The sequence below is a fragment of the Macaca mulatta genome, chromosome 6 (assembly GCF_049350105.2).
Source record: "Macaca mulatta isolate MMU2019108-1 chromosome 6, T2T-MMU8v2.0, whole genome shotgun sequence".
Lineage (NCBI taxonomy): Eukaryota > Metazoa > Chordata > Mammalia > Primates > Cercopithecidae > Macaca > Macaca mulatta.
In genome coordinates, this window is record NC_133411.1 from 137,108,462 (window position 1) to 137,136,340 (window position 27,879).

The following is a 27,879-nucleotide window of genomic DNA, read 5'->3' on the forward strand; positions in this document are numbered from 1 at the left end:
GTGAAGCAGTATGTGGGACAGGATAAAAGGGATGACCGAGAATTAGAAACTTGAGTCTCAATCCTGATTAACCTATTAGAACTATCAGTAAATCTATATATCTAATTTTAATATATTTCATTTTAATGTTTTCTTTCATTAGGCTTTATGTAAGGACAACATCTACCCAGCTTTCCAGATGTTTGCTAAAGGTTATGGGAAAAATAATGAACCTCTTCGTGGCTACATCTTAACATTCTTAATTGCACTTGGATTCATCTTAATTGGTTAGTTATATAAATGGTGTGTTATTGTAGATTTTTGGTGCATCTATATTCTAGGCATTGACTTATTAAATTATTAACAACGTTATCTTGGTATACTAAGTCTCTTTGTAATCAAAGAAAGTTTATAAAGTACTGTAAGTAATAGCACTCAGTACATATTTGCTGAAATTATTGCCATTACTAAGTCCTCATTAGAGCCTAAAGGGAATTCCTAGGTTCTTTTTCCTAAAACAAATATGATAATGGCATAAAGAAAAGGATTGCAGTGTCACCTGTGACATCAGTGCCTTTGGTGATCTATTTTTTTGGCACTCTGCCTCTGATCACAAGTGAGCTCTGTTGGGTCTTCCACTGCTAAAGACGACATTGGACTTTTTAAGGTTTAAAGAATTTTGTCTAACCTCTGAGACTAGTTGACATTAAAAGGCTGATGTACCACCAAGTGTTGTGGGACTATGTGGAAACTAACTCCCATCTGACACCATTAGATGTGTATTTGGTGTAACCACTTCTGGAGAACAAGAGGGCAATATCTCGTAAACTTTTCTGTAATCAGCAGTTTTCCTTCTAGGTGTGTGCCCTGTAGAAACTTGTATATATACTTAAAGAGCCATATACAATAATGTTTCTAGTATTATTCATTATAGTGAAAAATGAAAGCAACCTAGATCAATAGAAGAAAACTATGCAGCAGTTAGAGGAATAAACTTGGTTTTCACATATCAATGTGGATGAATTTCAAAAATAAATGTAAAAGATCAAATTTCAGAATGATACATATGGTATGCTATTTACATAACTTTTAAAACACCCAGAACAGTACTGTATGATGCATATAGACTATATATGTCATAAAACTATGTATGACTGGACAGAATATACCAAGTTTGGAGAAGTGTGAGATAAAGTATAAAGGGGATTCAATAGTTTGCATAGGATTGGATTTCTGAAAAGTTAAGTATATGAGGCATATATGGCAAAATCTAAATGTTTATGAAATCTGGATGGTAGTTATGGGGTGTTGTGTTGTTAACTAAAGATTTGAAATACTTCATAATTTTAAAAAGTTAAATGTCTAATACGTCAGTAAATCTTGCACGTGTTTGTTTTGCAGCTGAACTGAATGTTATTGCCCCAATTATCTCAAACTTCTTCCTTGCATCATATGCATTGATCAATTTTTCAGTATTCCATGCATCACTTGCAAAATCTCCAGGTAATTTTACATTTTTAAAAAAGTTTGTAAATACTATTTTTGATTTCTAAGAAAATAAAACTTTTGCCACATTTTAAAAGATATTATGTGTGGGATTAGTTCATTAATGCCATGTCTGCCTTTATAGTTAATTCAAATTAAGTCTTCAAAGATCTCTTTATCAGTAAGTTTACTGATAATATTGTTTGTCTTCAAAGCGTTTAGCATTAATCTAATTCTGATAACACTGTAAAAAATTGTTACTTTTTAAAAAACTAGTTTTTCAATCTTTAGCTGATTTCTATTTTAGTTCTAAGAACATCACTCTGATGTAGGTTACCTGTAAGAAAATGGTTTTAACATAGTGAATTCTGTAAAATTCTGACATAAGGGGTCTCTGTCAACTGTAAATGTATGAGACTTTTCTTATAAACTGTGACTACCGTTGCAAATCAGGAAAGGAACTGAAGAAACAAAAGCATTGTTCCTTTTAAAGATTTGAAAGTCTGAGGACAGGGAAGATAAAGTATGAGAACTTTGAACACAAACATTCTAGCATCAGGGTTTTACTTTAAATATATAAATTTTATTGAAATGATCTTTTAAAATAATTTTGCCTGTGGAACTACTTACCAATGAAAATTTAAAAACGTGGTCTTCAACATTTTTTAAAGTGGGCTTCCTTCATAAATACTTCACTCAATGGGAAGGTAGGTGTTTCTGTAGTCAGCTCTTAGTTCTTCTAGCAAGTTGATTATGTTTTTAATGATTTTTATGAACATTTTGTTTGAAATGTTTTATATATTCATTAGACTATGGATATGAGTCATCTTAGAACCAGAAAATAAAGCCTAGTTACTACTAAGGATTCAATTTGAAACCTTTCTTTTTAAAACCTTCTGTAGTTTTTAACATTCACCTAAGGTAGGTTGATTTACTCTTTTAATGAAGGGTTTATTGAATACAGAACTAGTAGGATACAGTAATGTGGAAATAGATATTACCTTTTCATAGTCATCAAGAATTGTCAAATTCAATTGTGATCAATAATAGTCTTTGACTTCACTTTTCAGTATTAGACTTATACTTAATGCTCAAAGTCCTCTCAGTGTGTCAGCGCTAAAGAATGTTATTTTTTGAATACATATGTACCATTATGTAAAGCAGATGAAGTATTTGCGTGACTTTTATTTATTTGTTATTGTTAGGATGGCGTCCTGCATTCAAATACTACAACATGTGGATATCACTTCTGGGAGCAATTCTTTGTTGCATAGTGATGTTTGTCATTAACTGGTGGGCTGCACTGCTAACATATGTGATAGTCCTTGGGCTGTATATTTATGTTACCTACAAAAAACCAGGTTAGTAGACTTTTTTGTTTGTATCCCAAGCTAGAAAACATCTAGAAGTTCTTTGTTATTTTTCATTTTAAGCATCATCTTTTGTATATTTGAAAGCTACTTTGTATAAAACCTAAAATACTTTATTTCCAAACTCTTTAAAGTTTTATTTTTTTCAAATACATGTAGTTTTAATAAAACAGTTACTTCGAGATTTTTTATTCTTACGGTTTCCATTCTTACTCATAAATTAAATTGATCCTATTTGTAGAAAAATAATAAATGCATATAATTAACATTTTGCTGCACTCACTATATTTTAAAATTATTTTTTGAAAGGATCCAGTTACAGTACTGTAGTAGCTATGTAGCCTAATAAGCTAGGCTATCTATATATAACCTACTGTGGTCTTAGAACTGTATTGAATAACACGGAGTTAACAAAATATTGGAAGACATAGTGTCTTTCCCACTAGGATACTATGTAGCAGGGGAAATTGGACAAACTTGTTTTAACTGGGCAATGATTAGTGATTTCCTAGTATGTCATATTGATAACAGCTAAATGTATCTCCCAGTAAGATGATGATGCTAGAGTATGTTAGGATTGGTCCCAGTATTGAGCATTATAACCTGTGACACAAGAAAGACCTAATGAGAAAGTCTTCATTTGGGCTTAATAGAATAGATTGGGAAGAGATTACATAAGATTAGTTTCAATAAGAATACATTTTGTAATCCAGATATGAAATGATGAGCTTTTAGATTAAAGTGGTAGCTCCAGAAATGAAATAAACCATTTTAGAAGAAATTATTTCTCTAACGTACCTATTAAGTCTATAAATTAACAAATGTCTAAATCATTTGAAGTCCAAGTTGTTTATTCAGTAAGAAATAAAATTTTCCTGTTCAAATAACCCAGTTAAGTACTATAAACAAGTGTTTCTTAACAATTAGAAATTTGCTCATTTCCCTTTAGACCTTTGGCTATACAAACAATAATTTTAACATATTTATTTGTAAAACTCTTTTAGAGTTGTATGCACAGTATGTCTGCAGCCCTATCTATCTTTTCTAAATTATACTTTAAATGAATTATAGTTCAGATTATCAGTCTTAATATCTTGCTGTATATGTGAACTATTGAAAGTACAATAGTGTATTTCAGCAATTGACTTTTTAAATGTGAAAGCATGTTTAATTCTCTGTGCCTCAGATTCGCTATTTATTGGTTGTTATTACTGATATTAATGCTGCATGAACATTATCTTCCCACAGATGTGAATTGGGGATCCTCTACACAAGCCCTGACTTACCTGAATGCACTGCAGCATTCAATTCGTCTTTCTGGAGTGGAAGACCACGTGAAAAACTTTAGGTATGTGATAAAGAAGGAAACATGAAAGCATTTTCTTTTTGCTGGCCAGTCAGTTCTTATTTTTCAGTGACATTTTCATGTGCATTTCACATTTTTAATGGGACTTGGGCAGTTTAATTATTCAAGAACAAAATTGTACAAAGAGAAAAATTAACAAAAATGTTATGAGGGTTTTGGAGTTTTCTCACTTGAAGACTTTTAAATGATGCGTATCATAAAGTCAAAGTTTTATTTTCTCCATGGCCATTAAAGTTATGTAACTGTATGAGATTCATAAAGATTTTTTGACATGCCTTATTTTGTACATTACCAACACACTAAAATTGTTAGTTGTGTCTTATCAGTGATTAACTGGAAGTAACTTATAGTGACAAAGAATCAGTGCTTACACTAAAGAGCATTTATTACTATTTTCCTCAGTAAATGACTTTAAGAATATATTACCTTTTTGGATGGGCACGGTGGCTCATGCCTGTAATCCCAGCACTTTGGGAGGCTGAGGCTGGGGGATCACTTGAGGTCAAGAGTTCGAGACTAGCCTGGCCAACATGGTAAAACCCTGTCTCTACTAAAAATAAAAAAATTAGCCAGGCATGGTGGTGCATGTCTGTAGTCCCAGCTACTTGGGAGGCTGAGGCAGGAGAATGGCTTGAACCCAGGAGGCGGAAGTTGCAGTGAGCCAAGATCATGCCACTGCACTCCAGCCTGGGCAACAGAGTGAGACTCCGTCTCCAAAAAAAACAAAAGAAGATTATATTATCTTTCTAATAGTTTATTAACCCTCAGTATAAACTTTCTTTAGTCATGAGTAATCCCTCCTTATTGGCTTCTGCATGATAAACACAAATCTTTCCTATGTTTAAAGAAACGCTGAAACATAGATAAGTGTCAAAAGAGAATTGCTCTACCCAGTCTCCCTCCCAGTCAAAGTAATTGTTTATTTTTTTGTTACTTTTTCGAATTCCCCTCTTCCTTTTGCTAGAATAAAAAGTTCTCAGAGACCACACGCAGGTCTTCAGCTTTAGTGTAGACAGAAATGGAGAAGAAGGAATGAGAGCCCTGGGAGGAAAACTTTTCACTTCAGCATATTTTGGATAGTGATGTCAAAGATAACAGAAAATAGAAATTACTCTTTTTATGTAAAAAGTTGTATCCTAGAACTGAGAGTATGACCAAGAGTCTATGTTTATTTGCCATTAATTTAAAAAACAAACAAACACAAAACCTATTGCTTTGGCTCATTGTAGTAAAGGCAACATTAAAAAAAATTATTTTTGGGCATGGTGGCTCATGCCTGCAGTCCCATCACTTGGGGAGCCTGAGGTAGAAGGATCACTTGAGCTTAGGAGTTGGAGACCAGCAATTTCAGACCAGGCTAGGCAACATAGTGAGATCTTGTCTTTACCAAAAATTTAAAAAATAGCCAAGTATGATAGTGCATACCTGTGGTCGGGAGACCAAGGCTGCGGGATCACTTGAGTCTAGAAGTGTCTAGGCTATAGTAAGCCATGATTGCACCACTACATGCTAGCCTGGGCAATAGCGAGACCCTGTCTAAAAAAAAAAAATTAGCCCAATTTGGCTTTTTAATTTTTACAAGAATTATACGTGAATATTGTGTAAAGAGGAAAAGCTAGTCTGCAAGGTTTGTCATGAAAATCAGTAGTTGCCTGCTCCTCATATCCTACTTCATAAATATCATGCTTGTGTTGCTGCACAGTAGTCCCGTTACCCACAGGGGTTATGTTCCGGGTCCCTCAGTGGATAGCTGGAACTGCAGAGAGTACTCAACTTCATTGTCATGGGTCAGAACACCTTTTTGTGGTTGTTGTTCATGTCTCCTATCCACAAAGTTAGTGCCTTTTCCATCTTAACTAAGCCCTTATTGCACATTACAGCTGCAACTCTTACAGTTTGAAGTACAGAAGCAAAACTAGCATGAATTTATTTTTCCTTCCTTATAATTTCACAGTTAGAAGATTCATTTTCTTACTGTAGATTTTAGTAACCTCTGCATATGATTTTTTTTCTTTCCTTACTAAGAACTTTTACCTTTTCACTTAAAGGAAGCATTTTACAGTTTTTCTTGGCATATTCAAATTGCCAGCATCACTACTCTTGTGCTTTGAGGGCATCATGAAGTAAAAAAGAGTTGCCTGAACACAGGCACTGCGATATGCAACAGTTGATCTGATAACCAGGACAGATATTGGGTAGGTAGTATCTGTAGCACGGAGACGCTGGATAAAGGGAGAATTTATGTCCCAGGCCAGATGGAGCCGGATGTTGAGAAATTTCACCACACTACTCAGAATGATGTATAATTTAAAACTTATAAATTGTGTATTTATGGAATGTTCTATATTCTGAAACAATGGAAAACAAAGCTGCAGATAAGGGGGGACTACTGTACTTTTTGATTTTTAATTTTGGGTATTATTGACTGATGTCTTTCATCTACATATGCCTACCTCATGCATGCATCCTTACCTTTATACCCCATCCTCCCTGTACATTTTATATCATGCTTTTGATTATATCATATTTGGTATTTCTATTTTTAAGACTTTTAAACCTGCTGTAACAGCTGAGCCATGTAGTAAATTACTGTTTTTTCTTTGCTACATAGCTTTTTTGTTTCCCCAAAAGTAATTTTTCTTCTTACTTAACTATATTCATCACCGTCTTAACCTTCACCAAACTTGCCGAAAGATTTTTGTTGTCTTCACCTTGTGAAGACTTACTGTTTACTGTTTCTTTAATTTGGGTTTTGGGATTTAGCCTTGTCTGAAATGAAGTATCTCTAATACTTGGCCAGGGAAGTTCGGCATTGGTGAGTGGAGCTTGTCAGTTGAAGTCCTTAATGTAGATTAATGTGGCTTTGCTGGAAAGAAAGGCTTTCTTTTTGATCTGATTAGATTTTCCAGAAAAGATCTTTTAATCTTCTGCTTGTAGGTAGAGCGTTCTGGGAGCCAAGTGGAGAAAGAAGCTTAAAGCTTTCAGGGTTCAGTATATACATGTTCTTTAAACTCTCCTATTAAAAGTAGCTTACTTCTGCCCCCAGCTGTTGCTGGTGACTCCCAGACCAGGGGCTCTCTCCAGCAAATAAGCCCCAGCTTAGTAGGGTTGGGAAGGGACAGGGACAGTGACCTATCACAGTGATGGAAATGATTTAGATCCATTTAGTTACTTCTTGTGTAAACTTTTACTTTCTTTGACACACTGTTCTGCCATGTCCAGAGGGACCTACTGTTCCTAACTCCTAGGCATTTTGGTGATTTTTAGATGTAAAATCAGGTAGTTTCATAGCTTTCTCATGTGCTTTTCAGATTTTGTTTTTTTCCTGATTTGTTAAATCCTTTACTTTTCTTACAGTTGCTTTCTAGCTTTCAGTATTTCAATGCACTTGTGCTCTAGATGTTTTTGTGGTTTGTGACTTTAAAAAATATCTCTATGTCATGGAGAGCTTTGAGAAAGGAGACAAAATCAAGGCAGATGTGCACTCTGCTGCTGTTACTCAAAGTCATCCCTAATAAACTTTGTACTGTACCATTTTTGGTATGATAAAACTGTACCAAATTATATCTTTGTGGTTTTTTATTTAGTAGAGGTAGGGGCTACAAGTTAATTTCTCACAATAACAGATTCTGTTAGTTAGGGTATGGGTTAAACCACTGTAACACAAAGACTGAAAAATACAGTGGCTCAAACAAGAGAGACATTGGTGTCGCATGGTAGTCCAGAAGTAGACAGATGGTTCATGGCAGGTAAGCAGATTTGCTATACTTTGGTCACTCAGGACCCGCATTCCTTATCAGTCTGTCATTCCCTAGTTGTTTTTGTTCGTGTGGTCAGAGTCATCACCGCATCCATAGTCTAGCTTTCTGGAAAGGGGGAAGAATGTATGGAGGCAGCGCAGCTTCCTGGAAATAGGAACATACTTACGGGCTATAAGTTAGTCATTGGGCCACATGTAGCTCCTAGGAAGACTAGGAAATATGCTGTCTGGCTAAGGAGTTATGTAACTTGCTGAAGCTCAGAAAGCCTGGGGCATGATTTCATGTTTGATTGCCTCAAAGCAACTCTCCCAGACAGAATTGCTTTACCAGCTCATTTGCTAAAATTCTAAGTAAGATGGTATTTTTTGAAAAGTCGTTATTTAGGTTTGCATGCTCATTTTAAGGGCTCCTCTAAAAGTTAATGTTTAAGTCAGAAATGGTAGTCTGCAGTTCACTTTCTGTTATAGTTTATTTTGATTATATAAATCCTTGTCTTAAAGAATTTTTGCCAACCTGTTTGGACCTACCAAATGGAGACCTGTATATTTTTTTCATTAAATATCAGTGATTTCCATTTCTAGTCAGTGAAAATCAAGAGTTACAAATATATGAAAGGCATGCCACTGTCTCACATTTGCAAAGGCAATTAAATTCAGTTTTGGCTTTCATCATTGATAGCTAGAATTAAAATTTCTAGTTCAAGTAGAAATCTTTTTTTCATCATAGGTGATTTTACTCACGTGACAACAGTGATTAATGTTAAGCTAGATTAGAGAGGGCTGATACCACGAAGTAGTAGTAATTATGAAGTGATCAAGCTGAGAAGGAAAGTGACCTGTTTTGTACATGAAGGCAAAGCTGTGCTCGCAGGAAGTTTCGCAAACTCTGTGAAAGAATTATTAATAGAGTATTTATCACCTTCAGAAAATGAAAAATTGTTACGTGTTTTTTTAACTAGCATGATAATTTCTTTCTGTAATACCTACCAGAATCTTGGTGTATAATATTACCTGTTATTTTAGAGGGACATTTGGCATGATGTTTGTTCCAAGACTTTGTTTCTGCATTTCTCATGTACCAAGAAGTCCAGGTTAAAAATACTATTTTTGAGAATCCTGTGGCTTGCGTCTTAAGGACAGTTGAATACAGAAAGCTTCTTAGAGAAACAACTTAAAATCATGTTCTTGTTGCCAGAAACACAAATTTATCTAATTTTGTTTGTCTTTTCATCTTCAATTAGGCCACAGTGTCTTGTTATGACAGGTGCTCCAAACTCACGTCCAGCTTTACTTCATCTTGTTCATGATTTCACAAAAAATGTTGGTTTGATGATCTGTGGCCATGTACATATGGTAAGTATCAATTTTGTTTTCTTTTTCAAGTTTTTTAAAGTTTTATTTTAGGTTCAGGGATACATGTGCAGGTTTGTTATATAGCTAAACACAGGGGTTTGGTGTACAGATTGTTTTGTCACCCAGGTAATAAGCATAGCACCCTGTAGGTAATTTTTTGATCCTCACCCTCCTCCCACCCAGTAGCCCCCAGTGTCTGTTTTTCCCTACTTTGTATCTTTATGTACTTAATGTTTAACTCCCATTTATAAGAGTGAACATGGGGTATTTTGTTTTGTGTTCCTGTGTTAGTTTACTTAGGATTATAGCTTCTAGCTGCAGCCATGTTTCTGGAAAGGAAGTGGTCTCATTCTTTTTTATGGCTGCATAATATTCCATGGTATATATGTACCACATTTTCTTTATCCAGTCTACCATTGATGGGCATTTAGGGTGATTCCATGTCTTTGCTATTGTGAATAGTGCTGCGATGAACATGTACATGAATGTGTCTTTATGGTAAAACAATTTATGTTCCTTTGGAGATATGCCCAATAATGGGATTGCTGAGTCAAATGATAGTTCTGCTTTGAGCTCTTTGAGAAAGCCAAACTGTTTTCCACAGTGGCTGAAGTATAATTTACATTCCCACCAACAGTATATAAGTGTTTTCTTTTCTCTGCAACCTCACCAGCATCTGTGGGGTTTTTTTGTTTTTTTGTTTTTTTGACTTAATAATTGCCATTCTGACAGGTGTGAAATAATTTTTTTATACTAAAATTTTTTATGCTATATATAATTTGTAATTTATAGGGCTTTCTAGATTGGAAATAATTTGACAAGCAAACCTGTTTTTTTTTTCAGGTAGTTGTTTTTTTCAAAATATTTTTGCCCCTAAATGGTCTCGAAGTAGCATTTTGGAACAGATATTGAATTTTGAGCTCTCATTGTTTCTCTTATTCATTATGAGTAGATTTTAACAAACTGTGTTGTCCTTAGAGAGTGGTTTGGCTTTTTGATACTTATGGAGTCAAAATTCACTGTTATTTTTCTCATTAATATGTCTGAAACTGGGCCCCTTCCTCATACCTTATACAAAAATTAAGATGGATTAAAGACTTAAACGTAAGACCTAAAACCATAAAAACCCTAGAAGAAAACCTAGTCAGTACCATTCAGGACACAGGCATGGGCAAAGACTTCATGACTAAAACACCAAAAGCAATGGCAACAAAAGCCAAAATTGATAAATGGGATCTTATTAAAGTAAAGAGCTTCTGCACAGCAAAAGAAACTATCATCAGAGTGAACAGGCAGCCTACAGAATGGAAGAAAATTTTTGCAATCTACCCAACTGACAAAGGGCTAATACCCAGAATCTACAAGGAACTTAAACAAATTTACAAGAAAAAAACCACCCCGTCAAAAAGTGGGCAAAGGATCTATCTGAACAGACACTTTTCAAAAGAAGACATTTATATGGCCAACAAACATATGAAAAAAATCTCATTAGAGAGAAATGCAAATCAAAACCACAATGAGATACCATCTCACGCCAGTTAGAATGGTGATCATTAAAAAGTCAGGAAACAACAGATGCTGGAGAAGATGTGGAGAAATAGGAACGCTTTTACATTGTTAGTGGGAGTTCAAATTAGTTCAATCATTGTGGAAGACAGCATGGCGATTCCTTGAGGATCTAGAACCAGAAATACCATTTGAGCCAGCAATCCCATTACTGGGTATATACCCAAAGGATTATAAATCATTCTACTATTAAGACACATGCACACGTATGTTTACTGCGGCATTGTTGACAACAGCAAAGACTTGGAACCAACCCAAATGCCCATTAGTGATAAACTGGATAAAGAAAATGTAGCACATATACACCATGGAATACTGTGCAGCCATAAAAAAGGATGAGTTCATGTCATGTCCTTTGCCAGGGACATGGATGAAGCTGGAAACCATCATTTTCAGCAAACTAACCCAAGAACAGGAAACCAAATACTGCATGTTCTCACTCATAAATGGGAGTTGAACAGTGAGAACACATGGACACAGGGAGGGGAACATCACACAGCAGGACCTGTCAGGAGGTGGGGGTGCTTGGGGAGGGATAGCGTTAGGGGAAATACCTAATGTAGATGACAGGTTGATGGGTGCAGCAAACCACCATGGCATGTATATACCTATGTAACAAACTTGCACATTCTGCACATGTATTGCAGAACTTGTGTGTGTGTGTATGTGTGTGTGTGTGTTTTATAAAGTCCCAAGAACACTTGGGAACATTTACTTAACAGAAAAAAAATGGGGGTTGGAAAAAATAGGCAAATTGTGATAAATATCTCCAGGGGGAAGTAGTATCTCTGGTATGTAAGAAGAGCAAAATGAATGCTGAATTTCTAAGTTCAAACACTTAGTTGCCAATTCTTTTTTGTTTTAGCCAGAAGAGAACTATTAAAAATGATGAACCTTTTTCAATCCAAAAGTAGTTTTCAGTTTTTTGGCATTGTGCTTATTAAGAACAGACTGGATGATGGCTTACCTGTGCTGCATAAGAAATAGGTGTATTTGTTGAATTAGCTTCTCTCCCAAGTTCTGTTCTTCATCTTGCTTTGGTTCTAGAAGTGTGTGTTGTATACCTCATGTCTCATCCCCAGCTGGTTGTTCTGCTTATACAGTGGCAAAGTCAAGGGGCGTGTGTGTGTGTGTGTGTGTGTGTGTGTGTGTGTGTGTGTGTGTGTGTGTCTAGGGTGGTGGAAGGATTCTTGGAGACACTGACCCCACTTGGGACTTGTGGAGTTTTCTAGTTTGTCTCTGAGCTGATCAGCTAAATCAAGGCTTGAGCATAAGACGTTTATAAATGAGACAGTTTCCCTACTACAAAAGGTAAATTATATTTTTACTTACTTACATTTAGGGTGTGTTAAGCTTATTTTTAGATTTTTGTTTTATATATTTGTGTATAAAACATTTTGTGTATTGCTTACAAGGATCAAAATAGAGTTATGAGTTAACAAAGCTCATTTAGTTTCTCCTGTTATTTCATCCTTTAACAGAATTTTGAAGAAAAATGCATTAATATTATATAGCTCACTTTGATTTTCAGTGATATTCTCAAGTTAGAATTAATAACACAGACATTTGGGAGTAACGAAAATAAGCTAGGGAAACTTTCTGTAGAAAAATCGAAGGTGGTTATTTTACTCTGTGTAATCTCTTCATTTTCAATAGCTTCTAACCTCTTTCATTTACTTAGAATGGAAACTTAATTTATTTTTAAGTCTGTGTTTCTTTTCTTCTTTCTACTGGTGTCCTTGTGCCTTAGCTATTCCATCAACTCTACTTTTTTGTAATCTTACGTATTAAAAAGACTACATGAAAATAAAATGCTGTTATTATACTTCTTCCGCCCCTACATTTAGTCACCTGTTTCAAGCCAGTATAACAGGATGAATGGTTTATGTAAATGTGAAGTAGTTTACTTTTTAATTAAATATATTATTAATATTTTTATTCAAAGGGTCCTCGAAGACAAGCCATGAAAGAGATGTCCATCGATCAAGCCAAATATCAGCGATGGCTTATTAAGAACAAAATGAAGGCATTTTACGCTCCAGTACATGCAGATGACTTGAGAGAAGGTGCACAGTATTTGATGCAGGTAACTTTGTTAATGCTTTTCAAATGCCTACATTTTAGATTTGTATAAGCTTTTAAAAACTTTTTAATTCTAGATTTCATAGATTTCATTCTTCATATTAATACAAATGATAAATCTTTTTTTTATGTCTTTATTAAAGTAAACTACTTTGGGTCGCCTGGCTAGTTCAATCAGTAGAGCATGAGACACTGAAAGTAAACTACTAGGATTTGTATAATTCAGAATTAAAGGGACCGTAGAAATATTGTGTTGTTCTGTGTTAACTGTGTAATCGTGGAGCTACTTTGTTAAAGTAGAGGTGGGAGACTCAGAGTATTGTCTTCTGATCTCTTTTTGTTGTGTGTTTCTTAGAACTTGATAAGCACAGGGTTAAGAATAGCCAAGGCAATCCAGGAAGAAGGGACAGGGTAGGCTTGCTTGATAGGAAAGAAAGCCCTGTCAAAAAACTGTAGTAATTAAGACATTGTGGTGTTGAATATAGTGATAGACAGTTAGATGAATGGCACAAAACAGAAGAAACAGCACAAAATATAGCAGTAGACAGTTAGATGAATGCCACAAAATACCAGAAACTTAACATACATGACAGAGGTGCTATTGAAAGCATGGGCCAGAATAATTCATTATTTACGTGAAAAAAAAGACTGGATCCTTATGAAAACCACACAAAACATACCTCCAGATGGATTAAACACCTAAATTTAAAAGGCCAATTTGTTTTGTTTATAGAAAAAAATTCTAAAACGATTTTATGACCTTGAGCTAGGGAAGAGTGAGGCATCAAAAATTGAGTTCAGTAGTTTTGTAGTTTAAAATTTTGAGATTCTAAAGAAAACATGAAAATAAGAAAAGGAAGCAGAGACCACGGGAAGATAGTGATCCTGACATGTAATCAACAAAAGATATGGTCCAGAATACAGACAGCAATACTATGTCAGTAACAAAAAAAAAAAAAAAAGCAAAATATATGAACAGAGAGGAAAACTAAATGACAGAAATAAAAATTAAAAGCACAATATACTCTTATTCCATATCCGTTAGACTGACCCCAAATTAAGTCTGCCAATACAGAGTGTTAGAAGTGGCATAGAGCAGGCTGGTTCAACCTGCGGACTACGTGTGGCCCAGGATGGCTTTGAATGTGGCCTAACCCAAATTCATAAATTTTCTTAAAATATTATGAGCTATTTTTGTGATTTTTTTTTTTCTAAGCTCCTCAGCTATCATTAGTGTTAGTGTATTCTGTGTGTGGCCCAAGACAATTATTCCAGTGTGGCCCAGAGAAGCCAAAAGATTGGACACCCCTGAAATAGAGCAACTGGACATCTTTGAAGTGCTGTGGTAATGTAGATTGGACAACAACGCTGTCCAAAATAGGAAAGCAACCTGGCAGAATGTCCTGCAAATTGGGTTTGAATATTCTAGGACGCTCTGTTCTTAGGTGTGCATCTCACAGGAACTTTTGCACATGTGAAGAAGGCTATATGAAACTTCAGGCCGGGCGCAGTGGCACACTCCTGTAATCTCAGCACTTTGGGAGGCTGAGACAGGTGGATCACCTGAGGGCAGCAGTTCAAGACCAGCCTGGCCAACATGGTGAAACCCTGTCTCTATTAAAAATACAAAACTTAGTCAGTTGTGGTGGCACACACCTGTAATCTCAGCTACCTGGGAGGCTGAGGCAAGAGAATCTCTTGAACCCCCAAGACAGAGGTTGCAGTGAGCCAAGATCATGACAGCGCATTCCAGTCTGGGTGACAGAGCGAGACCGCGTCTCAAAAAAAAAAGAAAAAGAAACTTCATGGCAACATCATTTGTAATAGTGAAAAAGAATTGGAAGTAACAACCAGCAATCACAGAAATGAAAACAGTACAGATGTATGGTAGAATTCTATACAGTGGTGAAGGGGAGCTATCAGCATGGATATACCTCAGAAACAGTGCTTAGGAAAAATAGCAAGTTTTAAAAAGTATAGGAACAATATGAAGATTTAAATATTTTAAAAAGTAGTAAATTTTATATGTATGAATTCCTAAATGATAGAATAACGTAGTAAAAATGCAACGAGAACGTGAAGAACATTGGAGGCTTTACTGTGTTTCTGATGTTTCTTAATGGGGTGGTAGATACATGAGTGTTTATTACTTTATACTTATTCCTTTTTGTATGTGAAATATTGAAATATTTCAGGTAGAATGCTACACTGAGTCATATGGTTATTTCTAGTGGGTAAATCTTGTTTCCTTCATATAATTTATAGGAATTTATTCTGATAACCAATTTATAGAAGCAATACATTTTAGGAAGGAAATAAATAAAAATTTTTCTTTAGAGCAGTGGTTGTTAAACTTCAGCATGCGTCAGAATCATCTAGTAGACTTGTTAAAACACAGATCGTTAGACCCCACCCCACAATTAATCAGATCTGGGGTGAGGGCCCAGCGTTTGCACTTCCAAGAGAATTTGAGGTGATACTGCTAATTTGGTTCAGGGACTATACTTTAAGAATCACTGCTCTAGGAAGTCTCAGTGGTATAAATGATTCTTTTGTAAATTTGGCAGGAGCTAGAATTCATCCTCCAAATTACTCTCATCCGCCTAATATATTTACTGCAGTGGGCCATGACAACTATATCAGTGTGGGGCAAAGTTTTAGGATAAATAGAAGAGTATTGTTTTGAGAAAGATACTTAGGAGACTGACTTTCTAGCAGAGCTGTCTGAGGAACTGTATGAAATATCATTACAAATAGGGGCCGGTTGCCTCCGTAGAACTAGTAACTGTAATTTTTAGTGTAAGTTGCTGCTGAGAGTATTTCTCTTTCCTTTCTACTGTTGGGAATCGTGTTACACAGAGTGTCAAATGTCTTTTAGTTGTTTATTACCTTTGTAAAAAATTTTTTACATTAATTTGTTTGTACAGTGACTTTTAGTGTAGTTGTAGAGCTGCTGTTTTTAGATGTTATTTGTTTTACTGGACTTACCCTCAATTTTTCTCTGTCCCCTCATCTTTCTAGTTACTAATTATAATCTTAAGCATCTATTTATCATTAAACCTGCGTGTAAGTATCCAGCTTCCACAACAAAACTTTTTTTTTTTTTTTTTTTTTTTGAGACAGAGTCTCACTCTGTCTCCCAGGCTGGAGTGCAGTAGCTATAGCTGACTGCAGCCTCCACCTCCTGGGCTCAAGTGATCCTTCCACCTCAGCCTCCTGAGTAGCCGGGACCATAGGCATGCACTACCATGCCTGACTGGTTTTTGTAGAGATAAGGTTTCACCATGTTGCTCAGCCTGGTCTTGAACTCTGAGCTTGAGCAATCCTCCTGTCTCAGCCTCTCACAGTGCTTGGATTATAGACGGGAGCATCCATGCCCAGCCTAAGACTTCACTATTTTAAGGAAGAGACAATCTTATCACTAAATAGCTTGCTTAAAGACCTCTTTAAGCAAAGGACATTAGCACTGCTAATTTTCTTGTTTTGTATGTTTGTAATTTCCTTGTCCCTTTAAATTTTTGTAAGGCAATAGCCACCTGATTATCAACACAGTTTTAAACCTTCATATTTAAATAGCAAAACTAAATACATTTTTTTTTGTCAGCAAATTTTGACTTAAGATGAACAGAAAACATTGCTAAAGATTTGAAGAAATAACACAGTGGGAATGTTTGAAACTAGTGTAATAAGCTTCAAATGACTGCATTTTGCTAAATAAGTTTCAATTATGTAATTCATGAAGAACTCCTTTCCTATCACATAGTAAAGAAGTGTGTTCTGGAGAAGACATATTTTCGGTAGTAAATTACTCCATTGATAAACATATTGTTATTTGGACACTGAAAACATTACCTCTGACTGAATAGCTACTTTGATTGGAATTTGCAAAGGATTTAGGGATGAGAATGATACCTATGAAGTTTCAGTCATTCAAGGGAAAGTTATTGCAATAAAAAAATTGAAAATATAAGTACACAGAGTACAGCAAGATGTTACTGTTAACTTTATAAAAATAAAACCTTTTAATTATTACAGGATTGTAACAAATTTCTGTGAGTGACCTGACAGTATTTTGTACCATTAAGAAGGTACTGGTTATCTTATGGCTTAGTTCTTTAAAAAGCTGTCAACCTGAAGATATTCTTGGTTTTCTTTTACTCCCCAATTCCTTCCCCGCCCCCAATTAAAAATATGCTGTGTGGTTAAGATAGTTTTAAAAAACTAAAATGAATATTTTTGTCTGCCTCTTCAAGTCAAAGGTGCTTTCAGTATTGAATGGGGGGAAAATTTACTTCTTGAAAGAAGTCTGTACATGGATGGAACACTTTGAAAACAGATGTAAGCTTTACAGACTTAGGGATATTTCTTCTGTCCTAATTATCCCAAGTAGCAGGTCAACACTTGATAAATATTTGAAATAATTTTTTTAAAAAATGATATAAGTGGCCGGGCGCGGTGGCTCAAGCCTGTAATCCCAGCACTTTGGGAGGCCGAGACGGGCGGATCACGAGGTCAGGAGATCGAGACCATCCTGGCTAACCCAGTGAAACCCCGTTTCTACTAAAAAATACAAAAAAAAATAGCCGGGCGAGGTGGCGGGCGCCTGTAGTCCCAGCTGCTCAGGAGGCTGAGGCAGGAGAATGGTGTAAACCCGGGAGGCGGAGCTTGCAGTGAGCTGAGATCCGGCCACTGCAGTCCAGCCTGGGCGACAGAGCGAGACTCTGTCTCAAAAAAAAAAAAAAAAAAAAGATATAAGTATGTCACAAATAATCCTATGTGACCTCACACTATATATAAAAATTTAATCAGTGACATGAATCATGAGAGCAAAACCCATAAAACTCTTAGAAGAAAACATAGCAATAAGACTTCATGGCATTGGATTTGTTAGTCAATTCTTAGATATGACACCAAAAGCATGAGCAACAAAAGGGACAGATAAAAAATATTCATTGCGGTGTTGTTCACAATAGCCAAAAGATAAAAGTGTCTCCCAAGAGATGAATGGATAAACAAATGTGGTGTATGTGTGTATGTATGTGTGTTGTGTGTATGTAATATGAAATATTATTCAGCCATATAAAGGAACGAAGTTCTACAACATGAATTAACCTTGAAGACATTATGCCAAGGACGTATACTGTTATTTCACTCATACAATATCTAGAATAGGCAGATTCATAGAGACAGAAGTAGATATTACCAAGGGTTGGAGGGAGAAGGGGATGGGTAATTATTACTTGATGGTTATAGAATTTCTGTTTGGGGTGATGAAAAATGTTTAGAACTAGATAGTAGTGTTGATTATATAACATTGTGAATATAATACTATTGAATTGTACATTTAAAAATGGTTAAAATGACAATTTTTTTATTCCTCTTTTTCTACAATAAAGTACTAAAACGTGTGTGCACACAATCTTGGAAACAGAATTTTCTGATGTGTTTAGAAATCTTAGATTGAGTAGATTTTGGGGGATACTTTGGCCCTCTGTGTCTGCAGGTTTACATCTACAGATTCAACCAACCATGGCTTAAAATTATTTGAAAAAATAATAATACAACCATAAAAATAATACAAATTTTAAAATACAATATAACTATATTGTATTAGCTATTATGAGTAATCTTGAGATGATTTAAAGAATAAGCGGGGATATGTGTAGGTTATATGCAAATACTATGCCATTTTATATAAGGGACTTGAGCATTTGCAGATTTTGGTATCCAGGAAGGGCTGAAGGGAGACCCCAAAACCGATTCCCTATTGTTAAACATACTGAGTTGCAAATCCTGAATAGGTTGCAAGAAAAATTGATGGAACAACTGAGGAAGGAAATTAGCCAAATGTCAGCAAAAACTTTTGCATGATTGGTAGGACAAATTCAGATTTTAGTATTGATGTGATTCAGAACTGCATTCATTTGGACTTTTGTTTGTAGTTTTTAATGGCTGTTATCAAAATATATAAACGAGAATACCACTGTATTATAATTTTTAAAATTATATTCTATTTCTCTTAGAAAAAATACGAAAATTTTGGTAGATCATAAAAGTACAAAAATGTACATTTAGAACTTTTCAAGTATTTTATTTTTAAATTATATTTTTGTGTATGTTTACTTATAAGTAATATCAGTGTAGTGTATATAATTTATAATATGCATATATGCAATGCTGAAGAATTTTTGCTAAGAGTGTCTATAGAAGCTGTCAATTTGGAGGACAGTTTTATCACTTCAGAAAATATTTTGTTGAAAATAATATATCTGTAAAGTTATATTGACCCTATATTTTAGGCTGCTGGTCTTGGTCGTATGAAGCCAAACACACTTGTCCTTGGATTTAAGAAAGATTGGTTGCAAGCAGATATGAGGGATGTGGATATGTATATAAACTTATTTCAGTAAGTATCTTTTTAATTCAATAATGTAGTTCATTTAGAAAATGTTAATTTTGAAAGCTTGCCCTAATTTTTGGAGCCTGTTTCTCACGTCTCTTCTAATGGAAATATAAGAACGAAAAGAATCACACAAATCATCTGGGTTTTAAATTGATAATCTATTAACAATTTTTTATTGATCTTTGTATGTCTCTTTACATACATGCATATATGTATACACACATACCTATGTATGTATATGTATACACTCTGGCTTCTCATTTAAGTTTGTAAACTTTTTCCTATTCCTACAGCTGTTGCTGAGCAGAGTTCCCGAATGTTAGACCCATCACCTCCTAAACTATGTCATTATAATGTGCTGAGGAAGGGTATTTTATCCCTGTTTAGGCTTGTTCCCCTTCCAAACAAATTTTGCAGTTAATCATTTGGTTCATTCATTAAGTTATTTACATTTCTTTTATTTAAATGTACTTACATGTTTTGTTTTTCTACCATCTTGAAGAGTTAAGTTTGAGTTCACTGTAACTTCCATTTTTTGGGTTGTCTAGTGCAGCAGTCCCCAACCTTTCTGGCACCAGGAACCAGTTTCATGGAAAACGAATTTTCCACAGACATGGGTAGTGGTGGGGGCTGTGGTTTCAGGATGATTCAAGCGCATTACATTTATTGTGGACTTTTATTATTACCTATTCACCATAATGTAGACTCAGTGGGAGTCCTGAGCTTGTTTTTCTGCAACTAGATAGTCCCATCTGGGGGTGATGGGAGACAATTGAGGATCATCAGGCACTAAATTTTCCTAAGGAGCGCACAGCTTAGATTCCTCACATGTGCAGTTCATAATAGGGTTTGCACTCCTTTGAGAATCTGGTGCCGCTGCTGATCTGACAGGGGGTGTACCTCAGGTGGTAATGCTCACCTGCCCATGGCTCACCTTCTGCTGTGTAGCCTGCCCAGTTCCTAACAGGCCCCACCCACCACTGGTCCATGACCCCACCCACCACTGGTCCATGACCCGGGGATTGGGGACCCCTGGTCTAGTGTGTTCTTTTTTATTCTTTTGCTACTTTGTCTTTCTGGTTGTTTTCTGTTTGTGGATTTTTGTGGATGTGTCTGTTGAGTGTAATCTACCACATGCTTTTTGAAACCGAGTTACTTAACAAAAAGAATAAAACCTTTTTTTTTGTTTGTTTTTGCCAGATTTTCTTCTTAATCTTGAAAAGTACTTGTTTTCCTACTATTCTAAGATTTTCCTAACCTGTTTATCTTGTTTATACTGAAGATAAGCATTCCCTCTCCACTATGCCATACTTGATTTGAGGAGTTTTTTTTCTCATCCTAAGCACTGATGAAATAAAACTGTCTACTTCTTATAATTGTCCTTTAAAACAAACAAAACACTTTTATTTACAAAGTAGCTTTAAGATTAAAGTTTAAGTCCTATTTTCTCTATGAATTTTGATCTGATCACCCTTTTTTCTCACTGGAGTCACTTCCTTGCTGAAACTCCTGTTGTATCTTTGGCTATAACCGCATATATTTGCCTGTCTCACATGTGATGGTTTTGTTAGTGACATTTGAAAAGTCTTTGAGGAAACAGCTGGATCTCATACTCTACTTTTTAAAGGATCTCTTTATATGGATTAGTAATATATATGGTAAACAAGATTTACCAACTAATTGTTAAATGCTTTTTGTAAAATTAAAACTCTGCTGATTTGTTGCATGTTGTCACTACTGTTGAGCTTTGGTTTTATTAACTTTTTTGTAAGCAAAACCTCGTTGTGGCTTTCTAATTCTGTATTCTGTATGTATAGGGATTAGGGACAGAAAGATTAATGTGGTCCATGAGCCATGAAACCCATGAGCTGTGGGCTATGCTTTTTCTCTCTCAAGACCTAAGAGCAGTGAGATGAAGTAATTATCCTAAAAAATAGAAAAAGTGACATTTTTTACAAATTATTTCATACGCCTGTCACGTTATTAGGTGTAGTTACTCATAATGGAACACTGGAAGGGGTCTTTCTGACTCTGACCTTCTAGGGATTAAAGTGAGTGAGTGTTCTGAACGTTGAATATTACTCTGAACATGACTCCTGTACGTCAGGCAGCAGTTAAAGGATAGGTGAAATACCACTTTCTGATTTTAGAACCATGTAAATTAATAGCAGTTTCAAAGCAGTGACACTGCTTATTCTTTATCTTGTTGCACTTCCACTGATGTTTTAGCTGTGATTTTTAAATACCTTGTGCAATTTAGGTATGCTTTATATGTTGTTTTTATTAGTAGTATATAAGATCTGAAGCTGCAAATCAATTTTTATAGCTTATAACAAAAACATTTATTCGTTTTAATCCACAGTAAACTTGGGGAGCTATATTCCCTAGCTTTAAAGAAATTGATTTTGATTTAATTGATTAACCAATTTTTCAAATGTCTGTAGTTATTTTGTCCTCTAGTATTAATGAGATCTTTCAAGATACAGCTGAGAAAGATTAATTCCTTAAATTAATTCCTTAAACTCTGTTTTGCTTCTCTCAAAAACCATATCCATCTATCCATGCATCTACCTGTCTGTGTCATCTATCATATATCCATCTATTTAATATTGCCTGTTAAATTTCTTTCTCCAGTGACTTTTTTAACTTTAGTTAGCTCATCTTAGGAATGTGGCCAGATTGTCTCTCCATGATTTAAAAACAAGAGACCTTTTATAACCATATATTATATCCTGAACACATTCTTCCATTTGTCAGTAAGATTAATAATTTGACCATTTTATTGGATTTTAGCCTTTTTAATTTCATACAGCTATATCTTAATATATCATTTTTAATATGTCTACAGTGAATACTTATTACTTGTGCAATGAAAAATATTAAAGATGAAAGTTAAACCTGTTACCACTATCAGAGAACAACATGATGCGTCAAAATTTAAAATTAATTCAGTAGATTTGAGAAAAACTTGGATTAAAATGAAGATTTATGCTCATAACTGAGATTCCAGGGTTTAAGTCTGGTTTTAAAGCTGTGTTTGAAATTTTAATGTATTTTCTGTGTGTATAGAATGCTCTCAATTGTGTTTTTAAAAATGAAAGGGATCACGCCTGTAATCCCAGCACTTTGGGAGGATGAGGCAGGTGGATCACGAGGTCAGGAATCTGGCCAATGTGGTGAAACCCCATTTCTACTAAAAATACAAAAATTAGCCGGGCGTGGTGGTACGCATCTGTACTCCCATCTACTTGGGAGGCTGAGGCAGAACAGTTGCTTGAACACGGGAGGCAGAGGTTGTAGTGAGCCAAGATCACGCCACTGCACTCCAGCCTGGGTGACTGAGTGAGACTCTGTCTCAAAAAAAAAAAAAAAAAAAAAAGGGAGAGGTAAATATGTATTTGCAGATGTATGTAAAATCTTTGAACCACTGTTCAAATCAGTTTTGTAAAAATTTAAAAATTGTATTAAAATTCCCTCAGTCTTTTCAAAAAGAATTTCTTCATATCCTGGAACCTGCTATCATTCGCAGTAGCATGTAGGTTTTTGTGTGTGTGTCTTCATGTATTTCTCTTGGTTTTAATGGTATAAGCCCAAATATAAATATAGCGGGATTCTGAAAGTAGTTTTTCTATAATTTAACTCAGAAGGATAAAAATACTGCTGCTGCTTTAAACCACTGCTGTAGGTATAATGTCAGTACTGCAAAGATCTGAAAAGTAGTTTTCAAGGGTATTACAGAAGAGAATGTTGTGGGATTTGAAACTAACATACATATCTCAACAAGTGATTTAGTGATTTTCAAAGCATGTTTTAAAAATCAGACATTTAAAGCTGAAAGTAATTTTAGAGATCATCTACTATTATCTTTATTTTATAGAGGATAACACAAATTTTTGTGTTTTTTTTGTTGTTTTTGTTTGTTTGTTTTTAGTGATGCCTTTGACATACAATATGGAGTAGTGGTTATTCGCCTAAAAGAAGGTCTGGATATATCTCATCTTCAAGGACAAGGTAAATTTTGCTTGAAATAAGTTTCTTATTTAAAAAAAATAAACTACTTTGTTAGAAAATTATATTCTCACGAACTCTTCATTACTTTTAATAATTATGTGTCATGGACTTATTATATGGCATTTTAAGATCACATCTGTTTGACTCCACTAAAGTTTGTGTTTTCTCTTTGTACCAACCTGGATGATGGTTAGTGATTATTACTGGAGAGAATAAAATTCAATCCAAAGGATAAGCTTAAGAGAAGCAGACATTAGTTAGGTTTGTCTGTTGGCCAGGTTTTTTAAAGACATAAGTAAAATAGCCTGAGGAAAAATTTTTAAATGACCACTAAATCATTAGACATTTTCATATTTATAAAACTATGCTTTGTACAGTCATATTGATAGTAGAAGCCTAAACTTTGTCATAATGTTTTCTATCTTCAGCAGACCTAATGAATGTTTTTTTAAAAATCATTTTTTAATTTAAAAATATTTATAGATTCACAAGAAGTTGCAAAAAAATAGTAGAGAGGTCCTCTGTACCCTTCATCTAGTTTCCCCCAATGGTAATATCTTGCCTTATCCTAAGGTACTGTATCCAAGCCAGGAAATTGACATTGGAACAATCCACGGACCTTTTTCATATTTCAGCAGTTTTACAACTCTTGTGTGTGATTGTGTAGTTGTGTGCCACTTACTATGTGTTCATTTGTGTAACCACCATTGCAATAAAGATACAGAACTGTTCTGTCACTACAGACATCTCCCTATGTGTTCCCCCTTTCTATGTACTTTTCTTGTCTCCCATCATTACTGTATAATTTTGACATGTCAGGAATAGTGTGTAAATAATATAGTGTGTAACTTTTAAAGCATTTTTGGAAGTGAAGATTAAAGCCTAAGTAAGGTATAATTACTGCTTTTGCCAACTTTATAAAAACTATGGCCAGGCACCATGGCCTATGCCTGTAATCCCAGCATGTTGGGAGGTCGAGGTGAGTGGATGACCAGAGATCAGAAGTTTGAGACCAGCCTGACCAGCATGGTGAAGCCACGTCTCTACTAAAAATTCAAAAATTAGCCAGGCATGCTTGTAATTCCAGATGTTCGGGAAGCAGAGGCAGAGAATTGCTTGAACCCAGGAGGCAGAGGCTACAGTGAGCCAAGATTGCTCCATTGCACCCCAGCCTGGGCGACAAGAGCAAGACTCTGTCTCAAAACAAAACAAAGCAGGAAAAAAAAAAAACCAACTGTGAAGATTTTTATATTCTGTGAAGATTTTCTGGTAGTTTAAGAAATTATAAGCTTAAGAAAATTTACATATATAACATATTACCCCTAAGCCTAAATACTTAAGAAGTATCTGCTTCTGTATTTAAATTGTTTTAATCTTCCCTCTCTTTACCCCTTTAAGGGCAGTCTGCAGTTTTGAAACACTTTGAGGTCTTTATCCATGTAACCAAATATGCATTTTCAGCAATCTGGAGTAGGTTTGGCAAATTATTCAATTACTTCTTGCTCTACCAGAATTGAGGTTTAGAGTGCCTTATACCTGTTAACTCAACATAAATAGTAGTGTTCCCTTTCACATATCACAGTTTGATGAATAAATTATATAGTTCTATCATTTACTGAAGTTTGAATGTGATTGAAACTTTTAAAAAGTATTTTCATGTATTTATAATCATTGTGAAATGTTTTTGAATACCTTATTATTCATCGTTAAGTTTTAAAACAGGAATTTGGGCATAGAATTAAGGGCATAGGCATTGGAGTCAGGCAAATCTGCTTTAAAAATCTCAGCCTTTTCTGTTAGATGTTTTGTAGCCTAGGCAAATTTGGTGACTTCCAAGCCTCAGTTTCCTTATCTGTTAAAATGTATTTACCTTACAGGTTGGTTGTTAAGATTAAAAAGGAGATTAAGGCCTGTGAGCTCTTAGCATAGTGCTGGCATGTAGTTTCTTTTGTTTCTCTTCATTTACACAAATAAATGATGAGGATTATGGACATACTATCAGTTTTATATTTGTCTTTGTGATACATATTTGTATGGTGGAAGTTAAATCTTTACTAACTCTGACAAAAAGAGAAAATGAAGAAAAACTACTTTTAAAGGAAAGTACCATGAACTTTCCTTTACCATGAACTTAGGAAGACTGTATTCAGTGGTCTTGGTTTTATAGTAGTGGGTATAATTTTTCAGTATTGTCTGTCATCTTACATATCTATGGACAGTTGTTACATTTTACATTTTTTATGTAACTGATTTTGAGAGCAGAATTGATTGACATACTATGTATTACTGTCTACCAGATTCTACTGTTCTATGAATTGTACTCATTACTAATTCTCTAGCTCGTAATTCAAATACAGTTTATGTATCTGTATCCAAAATGCTTGGAACGTGAAGGGTTTCAGAATTTGGAGGGAGGAGGTTGATTTTGGAATGTTTGCATTACATGGTACTTACCATTTGAGCATCTCTGGTTCAGAAATCCAAAATCTGAAATGCTCCATTGAGCATTTCCTTTGAGCATCATGTTAGGTATGTAAAAAGTTTCAGATTTTCAGATCAGAATATTCAACCTATAACCTAGTTGTGGTTTACGTATTTAAATAAATAGTCATTTCAAACAGATTATCACAGTTGTTTAAATAAGAAGGCATTTATAACAAACTTATTTTTTCATAATAGTTTTATTACTAAACCATAATGCCTTATTTAACAGTTAAAATATGACTTAGATACTATTTTAAATAATTTTGTGTCTACAGAAGAATTACTGTCATCACAAGAGAAATCACCTGGCACCAAGGATGTGGTAGTAAGTGTGGAGTATAGTAAAAAATCCGATTTAGATACTTCCAAACCACTCAGTGAAAAACCGGTTACACACAAAGGTAATTTTCATTCAAACAGTAAGTCTTATTAATAGTAATGTTTTAATTTGGGAGAAATATTTTTAATTATATATCTTATAAAAATAACCTGTTCTCAAACTTGTACTGGTCATTTCTTGCTGGTCAGGTAGAATTTATGGCTTTCAAAAATGGCTACAAAATGACTAGCTGTGTAAGGTACTAGAGTAGATCATCAGACAGAAACCATGCCAGATATTTACTAATATGGCCTCTGTGTTTTTATTTATAGTTGCTTTAAATAAAACATTTTAATTTGAAGCATAGGTTAAATCTAAATTTGGAAAGAACATGGTAATTTTAAAGTAACAAACTCATGAAACTTTCACATAATTTCATCCACAAATCTGTGTGTCATGTTTGAGAAGAAAAGAAGGATGACTTCCAAATCTTACTCTCCCACCCTCACTCTCCTACCTCTGTTCGGTCTAGTATCTCCATCTGTCCTATTCCTAGCTGACACGCAACAAGAAAAAAATCTGCGCTGTAAATCATCAGACTATAACATACTTTTGATTCCTGCAAAGTATTTCCCATTCTTTTTCTGAAATTACAACCTTGGACCAATCATGTCTTTGTGCAGTTTATCTCTTCTATATTGTTTAGAAGCAGTAATGTTGCTTTTTATTTCTTTCCTTCTTATTTACCTTGTTGGCTTAGAGTATTAGTAAAGTTTAGTTCACACCCATTTTCCTTTTCGGTTCTATGCTGGCTTGATTATAATTTATTTTGTTTTTCCTCAAAATTCTATAAACTGATTCTGATAACTGTTCTTATATTCCAGCATTTATTTTAGTTTGCAGTATACATTCTTTCATTTCCTCTTTTTTGTTTTTTTCTTTTGCTTCAAACATTCTTTTTCTACAGAATCTGTTGGGAATTAATAGGTGAAGTTTAATGGGAGGGTAAGAAGTAATACATATCAAGCATCTACTCCATGCACCCACATTATAGTGGATGTTACCCATATATTAGCTAATTAATATATGTTACAATCTTATGAAATCATTATTTTTATAGAACAGGAAAGTGGGTCAGTACATTTCTACTTACCTTTTTATTGTAAAAATCTAAATGCCTTTAACTTACTTTATAATTGTTAAATGTCAAGATTTCCTTGACATTTCTGAGCTCTTTTAAACAAATGCAGCATATCCATAGTTATATTTATAATTTTTATTATCAAAGACAAATGCCATTAAATATCTGCTTTATAAGAACAATATTGAATGCTATAAAATTAAATATAGTTGATTCTTTTTCCATTACAAGTTTAAGAAATTAGCGTTTGCTTTGTGTTTATTTTCTGTCAGTTATTCTCAAAGTCAGCAGCATAGATATTATAGAAAAGTTTATACATTTTAAAGTCTTCAGAATTAGAGACATTACTGTGTAGTTATTATAAATCTACAGTATTTAGCTGTGTTTGTCTTGGTTATTGAAGCATACATCATGCAAAGAGTCGTAAAGAACACCCTTTAAATACTTTCTGCCAGGCCCAGAGCTCAGTGCATTAATACTTGCATTAGTATAACAAGCTTAAGAGGTAGGTACTAACACCTCTTTAGAAAAGCAAGTTCAGTAACGAAAGCTCACTCAGC

The 27,879-nt window shown here is 34.7% G+C and overlaps 1 protein-coding gene across 2 annotated transcripts in view; it reads left to right on the forward strand.

Moving 5' to 3' along the window:
• The window catches only part of SLC12A2 (solute carrier family 12 member 2), a 103,096-nt gene that overhangs the window by 62,323 nt on the left and 12,894 nt on the right, over positions 1 to 27,879 (forward strand). For both annotated transcript variants that reach the window (XM_015140677.3, NM_001261785.1), the window contains 9 exon segments: positions 143 to 266; positions 1,381 to 1,482; positions 2,670 to 2,825; positions 4,083 to 4,182; positions 9,202 to 9,313; positions 12,825 to 12,965; positions 19,261 to 19,367; positions 23,296 to 23,375; positions 26,135 to 26,260. In XM_015140677.3, coding sequence (XP_014996163.1) covers positions 143 to 266; positions 1,381 to 1,482; positions 2,670 to 2,825; positions 4,083 to 4,182; positions 9,202 to 9,313; positions 12,825 to 12,965; positions 19,261 to 19,367; positions 23,296 to 23,375; positions 26,135 to 26,260 — 1,048 coding nt within the window.